Consider the following 12865-nt stretch of genomic DNA (forward strand, 5'->3'; position numbering starts at 1 on the left):
CCGAATTCCAATGCCAGGGTTCTTCAACACCTGTTCCTGCAGATTTGCGAGGAATTCTGCTGTACGAACGCAATCAGATCATCTGCTAGGGATCTTTCTTCTTGCTACATCCTCGTAGTCACCATTGCAAGTCTCTAGTTCATGCCTGATTGTTTTTACTGTATTCAGGGAGCATTGGGCAGCAGTCGTAATATCCTTATTTTGATGGCGGGCACGAATCATCATGATACAAGTTATTCTCTTCCATGATTCAGGTGGGTTCCAGCTATCCATCCTTTCTGACATCTTGTATATGAATGAAGAAGGGTCCAAACTTTTAAATGAAGAGAAGTGTGTGTTAATACATGTAACTTACGGAAAAATATAATTAATTATAAATATGTCAAATTTATCCCGAACACCCTGTATATACACAAATATTATTTTTTTTCTAAACAGTAAGTCTTTACGACAATCATAGTGTTTAATGTTTTAAACACTATGATTATTTCACAGAAATAATCATAGTGTTTAAAAATAATTCATGCTTTCAGACACAGAGAAGTTTCCAGTGGTGAGGAATAAAAATTTTTTTTCAGTGTCATTAGAGAAGACCACGGACAAAGAAGAAATTGGTTCTTAGGTGACCTAAACAGCACAGTGGAAAACAAATCCAATATATATTCAAGTCCTTTGATAACATTTGGAAAAAAAAAGAACAATGATAATGTTTCTGGATGTCTATTCAGGACATGGATATATTCCTGCACTTATTTTACTTTAAACAAAGACAAAATAGCAATCACCATTTAAACCATAAAATCATCAAGACAAGAGACTTGTCTGAAATCTGGAAGGATGGATCTATCTCCACAAGAACAAAGTTAAAGATTTTGGATAGAGCTGTTTTTCTGACAGCAACTTATGGATGTGAGACTTGGAACCTAAAGAAGTTGAACAGGGAAAGGATTTTTTGAGATATAACACCACATCTCAAAAGCAGTCTTTTGAGATGTGGTGTTACGGAAATCTATTCAGGATATCATATACTGAAAAGCAGACAACAGAAGGCTCCTTAAGGATATTGACAGAAGAAAGTTGAAATACTTTGGACACTGCAAGGATGGAAGGAGGACTTCTCAAAACGGTAATAGAAGGAAGTTCCTGGAAAGAGAGGTATCATCAGTGAAATGGATGGATGGTATGTCTGGAGTGACTGATCTTCAGAGAGTTGAAACCTCCAGAAAAACACACAACAGGACAACCTGGCAAGGACTGGTCTGACACATCACCAAGCAATTGAGTGACCATACAGCATCTGCTAATGTCCAATGAATAGATGAATAGAGGATTGTTTAGTTCTCTCCAGTAGTGTTATTTTTAAGCTCTGCTTACTGTCCATCAACCACTGGTTACAGATTAATCCCCTCCCCCCAACCAAGTGGGCAAGGAGAAGAAGGATCTTTTGAGGAGCTGAGTAAGCTTTTTAACATTGTGGTTCATTTGAATGTAGCCTTAATATTGCATGTTTGCAGCATTCTGTTTTCTCAGATATTTCCCTAATATAAGGAATGGCTATGGTTTTTTTTTTTTTTTTTTTTTTTGTAGCATTATTGCAAAGGATTCTGTTGATTATTTTCCTGTTTTAGCAATTCTTTATTAATATTTTATTCATTACTTAAAACTCATTTTTCAGAGCCTGCTCATCATAGTTCTATTTTTTGAAGGTCCTATATTTTCAAAAAGCTTTATTTTTATAGGAGCTAATGACACCTAGTTTTTGTGTAGGATGGTGATACAGGTCTTATAGTAGACTGACAAGTCTTATAGACAGCCTGAGAGAAGATGTGTAACCTGAAAAGGAAGTGTGCTATTGTTTTCAAACTCAAAGTGTACTGGATGTATCTGTGTTGTTTGTTCAGGTAGCTTAGGTTCCCCTAATGTAGGGAAAGGCTATGGCTTATTGTTCTTTTATTTATGTTTTTATTTTATTTTGATAGCATTCTTATGAAGGATTCTGTCGATTGTTTTCTTGTTGTAGTACATAGATTTTATAAATTACTCAATGAGTTTCCTGCAGTTTCCTCAATATGTTTATTGCAGGCAAAAGCAGATTGGTTTATAATTCTATAAGAGAGCTTTGATGTCATCAATGTTTTGATGGAATACACATTTCCAATATGGAAATGTTTTTGTTATTTCTTTTTAGTAGTATCATTTGAGTTCTCATGTTGAGAGGTTTTATTTTCATTAGCCTTGGATTTTTCTCTTTTTGGAGAACTGTGTACAGCCATTGTTCATCATTTCTTCTTCATCAGAAAAAAATATCAAAGACGTCCTCAAATTGGACTCCCTCTAAGGCACTAGGTATACTAAATGTTTTATCTTCTTGTGGAAGAACAGGGATATCCATTCCTTCTATTAACAGGTGTGAAAGAATGTCTTTGATCCTTTGTGGTGCACATTCCATGATATTTTTAATTAGTGAATTCTCATGTATTAGGATCATTTTTGGTATGTCCTCCCACTGATGAGACCTCAATAAAGGTCAAAACTAGTTTGGGTAGTGGCCCTTCCCATAATGCATAGCATTATGGGATACTAAGGCAATTGATGTGAAGTCTCTATATACAAGTAGCCCAGTCGTGAAGACGCGTCACATGTAAACTTTGTTTGCTTACACTTGGATAAAGAATTAAACCAAGAATATAATTTCTTGGCATTAGTATAACCAAGTGAAAAAAACTTTCAACATCGAGAGAGAGAGAGAGAGAGAGAGAGAGAGAGAGAGAGAGAGAGAGAGAGAGAGAGAGAGACAGAGAGACACCAAGCAGATTAGACCATTTAGGGATGTATAAATTGCATTTCCTTCCTTTCACATGACCATTTCTCCTCCCAATCTATGTTCACTGAAAGGAGAATGAAATTGAAGAGCAATTTCATTGTTGTTAGTGTTTCAAGAGTGAATGTCAATGGTAACAAGAGTAAGAAGAATGATAGCAGTGAGCTGTAAGGTAAAATAAGTGAAAATGCAATTGCCAATACTGAGGTTACAAGTGATATAAGTGACAGTAAGAAGAAAATGGTGGAAAATGGAGAGAATGATTAGATGGTAATGGAAAAGATAACACACTTAAGTGGAGTTCAGCACAGAAAAAAACATGAGACTGAATGGTTGGAGAATGACATGTTTTGATTTGATTTTTATGGCACAAAGACATCAAAGGTCATGCTGTGCCAGGACACAGGTAAATGGTTAGTAGGTACATATGCTTGCAGTACATATGTAAATGGTTAGTAGGACAATCACATACATCCATTCCCTTAGTGGGATTTGGACCTGCACTCTCCTGGCTGGAGAGTGGATATGCTAACCACTCAGCCGACCAGGCCAGCAGAGAATGGTATGACACAGAATTGAAAGGAGGGGTGAGATTCAAGGGGAGAGAAAGCAGAGTTATGAAAGAGTGAAAGTGTGAGAATAAGGATCAAATTTTGTATAGTGATTCACTGATGAGAGAAGTTCCTGAGAAGAGTGTGACAAAATCATGTTTTCATAGTGCCAAGATTAAAGATGACAGTGATGCTGTAAGAATGCAGAGAGTGAAGGTGAAAGAGATGTTTATTTTGGCTGGTACATATGATTTAGCAGGTGAAAATGTGGTATTGAGAAAATATATGAAAGCATTGCTAGTACACGCAAAAAAGAAAGATGAGTGAGAAAGTAAAAGTTGCGAGTCTGTTATTACGGTATGACAATGGTGAGATGAGAAGGAAAGCTATGATTGCAAATCACTTTTATGTAGATTGCATAGGAGGAATGGTACAGAGTTTGTGAATGTGTGGAGTGAGTTTGATGGAAGGAAGGATTTATATAAGGTAGATGCCATGCATTTGAATGGATTTGGGGGCAGGAGTCTATGAGAAATTGTTCAGTGAAAGTTTGGAAGCAAAGTGTCAGAGAAAATAAAACGTTTAGGGATAATGAAGGTGAGAGTAATCACATGATGCCAAATGTAGTACCCCAAGTTCTTAACTTGAGTAGGCTAAGAGACATAGGAGGTTATGGGATAAAAAGGGTGTGTGTATATATATAGCTGTCCTGGTTGGCCGAGTGGTTAGCATATCCGCTCTCCAGCCAAGAGGCTGTGGGTTCGAATCCTGCCGAGGGCATGAATGTTCGTGACTGTCTTCCATCTTCATGCACTCATTCATCCAAGTATAAATACACTCTCCCAAGATGGACTGGGTCACCATGGGAGAAGTAGACCCAACTCTCCCACAATGGGAGAGGCCTACACCCTGTAGTGGGTTGAAAATACAGGCTGATCATCATCATCACACACACACACACACACACACACACACACACACACACACACACACACACACACACACACACATGTACTAATGCCAGAAGTATTTGGAATAAGGACAAGGAATTTTTGGTATTGATTAGCTCAACCTGGCCAAAAGTTATAGACATTAGTATGACTTGGTTGATTGGGCATGATATAGTCATATGAACAGAATGAAAAGAATATAGTATCTTCAGAGAGGACAGAGGGAACAGGATGGAGGGAAGGATTTTGCAATGACAGCAGAGGAATTGAAGCCAAAGAGAGAAGAAGTACATCAGGAGAAGATAGGGATACAGAAGACAGTTAATTTGAGGATATTTGGTGTGAGATAGAGATCAACAGAATGAAATATATAATTCGCTGCTGTTATAATCCAATGGAGCGGGGAGGTATAAGGCAGAATGTAGATGACATGCATTGACAAATTAGCATGAGCGGTGCAGGTCAAGTAACTATTATGAAGAATTTCAACTACAGAGAAACACAGGCTGGGAGGAGATATGGTCATAGGGAGGAAAGTAAAATGAATTTATACAGCTCCTAAGAGATAACTACCTGAAACAGAACGTAATGGAGGGAACGTAATTATTAAGCAGAAATTTTGGAGGGAATATAAAGACAAAAAGAGATCAGCATGTCCATGATAGTACAAGTACAGGCAAGAAGGATGACCTTCATAGTAAGAAAGGCCACAGCTAATTATGAGAGAAAGCTAGCTGATGAGGTCAGAAGAATCCTAAAGAGTTCTTTTCCTATGTGACAAGTAAAAGGAGGAATGACTATGGAAAGATGCCTTTAAAAAATGCTGACAGAAGCAAACCTACAAAAGAGAATACAAGATGAAGAAATGGAGGTGCATAGAATATTACACAACCTCAATGGAATTAGATGGCATGTAGACCCATGTATTATCAGCTCACCTGACTAAGTTTGTTTAATTTAAGCTTCTGTGCTGGGAGGGAGCCAACAGAATGGAAAGAGGGCAAAATAGTCCAAATACATAAAGGAGTCTCAAGACAGAAGTAGCAATTTATAGGGCAATCAGCATTTCAAGAGTTGTGGTTAAGATATTGGAGACATTGGTGAAAGACAGAATTCAAGACTGGGTGAATAGGAATGTTATACTTTATAAGGAACAACATAGTTTTGTGAAAGGCAGGTCTTGCCTTAGTAATTTGCTTCCTTTTTTATAATAAAATGACAATGGAGTTGGATAAGGGAAATGGCTACTCAGTGATGATACTTCTGGACTTTACAAAGGCATTTAAAAGGATATCACAGAGAACTCTATTACATAAATTAGATTAGAGCAAATAATGAATATGCATCTGGTTTCTGGATTGCAGGGTGGCTGATAGACAAATATCAGAGTGGTTTATGGAGGAACTGAGTCGAGGGAAAGGCTGGTGACTAGTGGTATTCCACAGGGATCAGTACTTGATCCTCTATTGTTTAATTTGTGCATCAATGATATAGGAAATGATTAGATAGCAAATATTCAGTTGTTTGCTGATGATGCAAACTGGGAAGAGATAGTAAATGAAAGTGATGTAGAAATCCTGAAGGATGACTTAAATAGACTCGCAGCATGAAAAAAAATGGCTGCCAGTTTAATGTGGCCAAACTTGGCCACATGAAATGTGATGTAATTTGGGAGGAAGAGATCACAAGTTGTGTACTGTATTTATGGAACAGAACCGCAAGAAACTGATGTGAACAGGGAGTTCACATCAGTTTAGAAGCCATACTGCAACGATAGCCAAAATGTACATCAGCTTATGTGGTTGTTGAAGAACACACTAAAAAGCAGGGATAGAGAAGTTATTGTTCTCCATTATAAGACATCATATGGACTACTGTATGCAGATCTAGCTGATAAAAAAAATTAGATAGAAGCATATAAAATTATGAGGGTTTTCGCGGATTAACACTGAAGACATTGTTAATACATGGCAGGAATGCAGAGAATGAGGGTCACCTCAGAAATTGTGTAAAAGTGTGGTTGACAATCATGCTAGGACTAAATTCTTTGCTTGGAAGGATTGTGAATGGGTGGAATGTGTTACCAGCGGTCGTTTTGAATGCTTCATCAGTGAATGAGTTTAAAGAGAGTTTATGATAAGTTGTGTGTGAATAATGGATCTCCTTTGATAAGGCTTCTAGCTCCAAGTAGATACCTGTATAATAATAGTAACTCTCTTGTTTGGACAATTAACACCTGAAAGTTCAACAATTTTCATCAGACAACGAGGTCTGATGAAAAGGGCAACAGATATTCTACACTGGAATCAACTACTCGAATCTTTCTATGAGCTTTAGCAGTAATGGTCCTCCCTACACTCTCATAAGCTCACTTTTATTTATTACCCTCCTCCCACCATAAACTTTTAGTATAGGGATAACCACCTGTTAGGTTGAATTTGATTAAATCAGTGACAACATTTCTTAATACATCTTTTCTGTGGCACAATACATGGAAATTTCATCAGTTTTTCTTTCTCACAAACTTTCTGTCAATCTTACTTTCTTTTTAGAATATTAATTTGCAAAACTCATACCTCGCCTCGAATTAGTTGTCGAATGGTCCTTTCAGGACTCTTTTCTGTTTCCTTCACATGCTGTTTCTAAAAAAAAAATAATAATAATAAATAAATAAAATAATGAAAAAACTGTGTTTCTAGTTGTTCTGAAATAAAACTCATCAATTTAATTTTTTTGGTAGATTTTAAATAAGAACAACAACAAAAAAGCAGCATATAATTTCTATACGTAATCATATTTCTTAGCAATATGATTATGTATAGAGAAAATCATACTGAGAAAATCAAGTGCAATATACTGTATGTCAATGCAGCTTTCTCTATTAAAGTATATTTCTCTATCAATTTTAGTGATAACACATTTATATCACAACAGTCAGTACTTGGTGTATATGAGGCAGGTAGACTCATAAAATAGATTTTATTATAAGGTTATTACCAGGAGAATAAATGCATTCATCTGCTTGTCTCTGTAAGTCAGAATCTTTAGCTGATGACTTGAAAAAAAAATCTAAAGAGTTTAATTGTCAGGTATATTTACATAATGTTGATTCTGTGGCTTGTTTTAAGTTTACCTGTACAACAAAATAACATATGAGTAATATAATTAAAATGAAATGTATATTGATATTTCAAATTAAGTGGATATTGAACCCAACATTATTTCAAAGCTGAATAGAGAAGCTATAAAAGTTTCGGCAGATCCAAGCATAAGCAAACCTTTCATGACAAGAGCAACTCGTGGTAAAGGTGGAGTAAGCGCTGATCCCTTTCCTTAGTATTTCCCATAATGTAAAGCACATCTCCTTGCAGACATGTATGATGCTATACATTATGGGGGGGGGGGGGGTCACTACCCAGACCGGTTTCAACCTTTCTTGAGGTCTCATCAGTGGATAGGTAGACCCAGATGTAAATACCCAGGTTGAAGTGATGCAGAAGTTATACTTTACCATAAGAGTTGCCAAAAGGTGTCACATCACAAAAAAGCACCAAGAATTACTGAAATAAAGGGCCAAAAGGCTTCGCTTTTGCAATGCAAAATGATTCAAATTAAGTGGCAAATTAAGTGAAATAATGTTGGATTCAATATCCATTTAATTTGAATAATTTTGCATCACCAAAGCGAAGCCTTTTGGCAATGGACCAGCTGTCCATCCATAAATCAGAATTCAGAAAACCCATTAGTGTAGCTAAATGTGTGTGTGAAAACTTAACATTTTGTTATTTGAATTTTAAAATTTATTTTGAATTTTTTTCCCTTACAACATTTGTTTATGATAGAACAGAAGAAATCAACATTTTCATAGAAGTAACTGGAGATATACTATAAGTATTAGAACTGAAAATGTGTGTGAAAATGATCATGCAAAATGTACGAGTTTTTTCCTTCATGTTTTGTTAGATTGATTAACACACCAATATAGGTGTAGTTGTCATATCTACTTCAACACTGATAGTTATTATTATTCCTATTATGATTCAGGCCTCCATGGAGTCACAAGAGTTATCGTAGAAAGCCTACCCTAGAAAACACAGTCTATCATTACATTCCATAAACCCATTGATCATTCGTGTCTCACCACTCTATCAGGCAATGCATTCCACAGGTCAACCACCATCCATGCAAAGAAACCACTTCTTACCGTCTTGATCATGATTTCCTTTTGCAACTTTCAAGGATGGTCACTTGTCCTCACTCCTTTCCCCTGTTCAATCAAATGAAAAAACTCCCTCGTGTCAACCCTGTAACCGCCTCTCAACAGTTTAAAAGTCTCAATCATATCACCTCTCCTATCTACCACACACTGCAGTCCACATTCCTGCAGCCTATCCTCATAACTAACATTGTAATGATATCATTTTTGTTATCTGCTTCTGTACTCTTTCAGAGGTTAATTTATCCCTTTCAAATCCCTCGGTATGAGATCTAAGCACACTAGTCCAGGTGTAGTCTGATCAGGGTTTTGGAATATTTGGATAAAATGAATCACAGTTCTTACCTCTGCTGGTCAGCATCCTTCTCAGTGCTTCAGCAATCCTCCAGTCTACCTTCACCACTTCTACAATATGGTTCCTCAACTTTAAGTTTCTATCAATCATCAGACCAAGATTCCTTGCCTTCCCTATTTTCTCCAATAGAGCATGCACCTCCCATCAATTTTGCCTTCCTTACCATACTGGTCACTCTCCTGGTCTAAGTCTTATATTATTCATGCATCTGCTTTCCACCCATCTCCTTATATCTCTTCCATAACCTCTTTTTTATCTGCAGTTCTGGGATGATATTGTTTATCATCCAGTTTACACCAAATCGTGTTGGCAGTATACAACTTGCTATTGTTGCTAATAAATATTTTCCTTCACAAGTTCCCGAGCACTGATGATATCTTGCCTTTCCAATTCCTCCATCCAAAGCTAATTTCTAAGACTATTATAATCACCTGCCTTATAATTTCATATACATTTCTTTCTTTGATACTCATGCATGTCTCTTCAACTGGTGGCATAGATGCCATCTCAGTTATAATCAGATTTTCTGATGTTATGACCAAATCTAAGACACTTGAACCTTCTGTTCCTTCTACTACATGTAGAAGGAACTACTACAAGGTGTCGAACATCCTTGAGGATGTTTGACACTTTGTGGAATCTGTTCCTAGGCATCTACAAGTCATGACTGCACAGAGAGGTGGACCAACACGTTATTAAATGGGTGTTCATAATGAAAGCCAACTCAGTGTAGAAATTAAATTATTTTAGTTATATCATTTATGTTGTCATCTCTACTGAAAAAAATGACAAGATGACATTTGGGATGGTCTGGAAGGGAATAATCAATTATATTATGACAATGAGATGCAAAGTGGGATTGTGTAATAAGGGACACACCGGACAGAGAATCCCTGCAAGGCTGACTTGAACATAGTGATTATGTAGAGAAATGAAGGTGTCAGTTGAATGTTGTTAATGGACTAAGAAATTGCAACTTGAGTATTATATTAATGGGAATTTTCTGCAAGTAGCCAGTGAAACTAGAAACATGGAGAAGTTAGGCTGGACAAAGAATTAAAGTTAGGGACTGCAACTAATAGTTGATAAGACACTGCATCAGATAACTACACTGTCCTCCCCCCAGGGGCGCTTTCAACGCTGAGGGGGCAGTAAGTGTTATAATACTACTAATATAATAAAAGCAAAAAATTCCATATTTAATGTAACATCTCCCTATTTATATTGTATGTTTGGCAACACTGTTTCAAATTATTTTTTTAGAATTTTTACATTGAAAGTTAAGTAATTGGGCTACTTTTTCTTTTGAATTTTTTACATTGAAAATAATTAATTTGGGCTATTTTTTAGAGGTTCCACTACTTTTATAAGCTTTATGTGCTTCTTTTCCTAACGCCTATCTGACAATCCTGGTTTGCAGTTTACATTTAGCCCTTGGTATTGTGTGGTGCACTTCGTTCATATTGTGTAGCACTGTAGCCCATTAAAGTAAGTGAAAAAAGAAAGTGTCATCGATATTCAGTGAATATTTAAAATATGGAGTTAATCCGTCTATAAATAATGAGCAGTAGCCAATCTGTGCTTAATATGCAAAAAAACTTTCTCAAATGAAGGAATGAAAAAATGATGGTACAACATGACAAAACTGCATGCCGGCTGGGGCATCGCCTGGTTAAACAAGGCCCCCGTTGTTTTTGCCAGGGAACCAGGGCGAACAGCGAAAAGTCAGCTACTCGAACAAATCTGAAAACACACCCCGGCTCGACATCACCAGAATTAAAGATCAGTACTACCAACATAAGAAGCCTGAATGGCAAAGAAATGGAGCTAGCTTAGGAATTAGATAAGTACCAGATCGACATAATAGGGGTGACTGAAACAAAAAAGACCAAAACTGGTGAGATCTTTCTGAGCAATAAATAAAAAATATTATATTCAGGCAATGACAATCAAGGAAAAGAAGGAGTAGCCATAGTATTCAACAAAAAATATGAGGCTAATCTTCTTGAATGGCAGTCAGTCTCAAGTAGAGTAATGTGGGCAAATATGAGAATGGGGAACTGGACAATGAGACTTATTTGTGCCTATGGTCCCACAGAAGGTTCTACTAAGGAAGTAGAGGAATTTTTTGAGGCTTCAGAAAAAGAAACTGACACAATGAAAAAGGAAAAGTTGGTCCTTGTTGGGGATATAAATAGCAGAGGTTGAGAAATAATTGTGAGACATACAAAAATATTTTGGGAAAATTTGGAGAAAAGAGCAAAGCTAATAATAATGGCAAATATCTGATGGATTTTTGCTCAGGACATGGACTGGTTATTACTAACACCATGTTCCAACATAAAAACGTGCACAAATTCACTTGGACAGAAGAGACAAGGAATAAGAAAAGTCTCATTGACTATGTTGTTGATAGTGATATTTTTTACCTGGTGCAGGACACCAGAGTGTATACAGGATTTGAAATTGAAAGTGATCACTATTTAGTCTTGAGCAGGATAAATCTGAATTTCATATTGAAAAGAATGAATGACATGTAAGAAAGTTTTAAAGCGAATAAAAGTTGAGCAGCTCTCAGATGTGAACTGTAGACTAAAATACACAAAGATTATTGAAGAAAAAATGAAAGAGTTTGAGAACAGGAATCAAACCTTGGAGATTCAGTGGAAAACTCTGAAGAAAACATTAATTGATTCAGATAGGCATGTGGGGAGGTTGTCTGCAAGGATAAAAAAATCAGAACTCCCTGGTGGACACAGGAAGTTAAAGAGGCAGTGAAGGAAAAGAAGAAAGCATATCAAAAGTTTCTGCCAAAAAAGTTAGCTTGTGCTCTTAGAGAATATAGAGAGAAATGCAAGAATGCTAAACACTATGTAAAACTAGCTAAACAAAAGTCATGGGAGGACTTTGGCGAGAATATAGAAAATAAATATCAAGAAGGTGGTAAAATATTCTGGAGGTTGTGGAAGAAGCTTAGAAATGGAGGAAAGAGTGCTGTAAAAGGAGTTAGAGATGATAAAGGTGACATGAAAATGGGAGAAAAAGATATCCTTGAAGTATGGAGTAATTACTTTGAAAAATTGCTAAATGAAACAAGCAGTAATGATAGCACAGTGGTAAAAAACACTGACTAGGCATGCAGTCAGGAATACATATCCATACTTGAAGTAGAAAAAGCCATCAAAGGCTTGAAATGTGGAAAGGCAGCAGGAGTAGATGATATTCGACCAGAAATGCTGAAGTATGGTGGTATAACAGTCTTACAGTGGCTGCACTGCATAGTTCAGAAAGCCTTGCCAAAGGGACGAATTCCTGATGATTGGAGTAGAGCTCTCATAGTACCAATATATAAAAAGGGAAATAAAACTGAATGTGAGAATTACAGAGGTATTTCTCTACTTAGTGTTCCTGCAAAATCTATGCAAGTGTACTTGAGAAACGGTCGAGAAGAATTGTGGAAGAAAAGCTTGGTGAAGAACAAGCTGGATTCAGGCCAAATAGAGGCTGTTCAGGATCAGATCTTCACTTTACGACAAATAGTCGACAAAGCATAGGAATATAACAAAGATCTGTATTTAAGTTTAGTCGATTTGGAAAAGGCATATGACAAGGTGCCAAGAGAAAAGCTATTCAATACGCTGTAGTTATATGGTGTCAATGGGGCATTATATCAAGCAATACTTAGTCTTTATTTGAGTTGTAAGTCAGCAGTTAGAATTGAAGGAAGTACAGGAAGATGGTTTAATGTTAAATCTGGTATGAGACAAGGATGTACATTATCCCCTCTGTTATTCATTATCTATATGGATCACATTATGAAGGAAACTGGTATTAAACATGATATCAAAATTTGGAGATGTTAATGTCAGCTCTTTGCTTTATGCGGACGATGTTATACTTCTAAATAAATCCACTACAAGTCTGCAAGATTATCTGACTAAATTGAATAACTGTTGTAATAGATATGGCATG

The 12865-nt window shown here is 36.5% G+C and overlaps 1 protein-coding gene across 5 annotated transcripts in view; it reads right to left on the reverse strand.

Annotated features, from left to right (window-relative positions):
* Window positions 1–12865, reverse strand: part of Vps16B (Vacuolar protein sorting 16B) — a 289159-nt gene that overhangs the window by 221692 nt on the left and 54602 nt on the right. For all 5 annotated transcript variants that reach the window (XM_090399626.1, XM_090399624.1, XM_090399627.1 and 2 more), the window contains exon 6: window positions 6899–6964. In XM_090399626.1, the coding sequence (XP_090255752.1) occupies window positions 6899–6964 (66 nt within the window). The remainder of the gene's footprint in view (window positions 1–6898; window positions 6965–12865) is intronic.

Source organism: Typopeltis vanoorti, chromosome 10 (genome assembly GCF_054136105.1).
Source record: "Typopeltis vanoorti isolate ZY-2024b chromosome 10, IOZ_Tvanoo_1.0, whole genome shotgun sequence".
Lineage (NCBI taxonomy): Eukaryota > Metazoa > Arthropoda > Arachnida > Uropygi > Thelyphonidae > Typopeltis > Typopeltis vanoorti.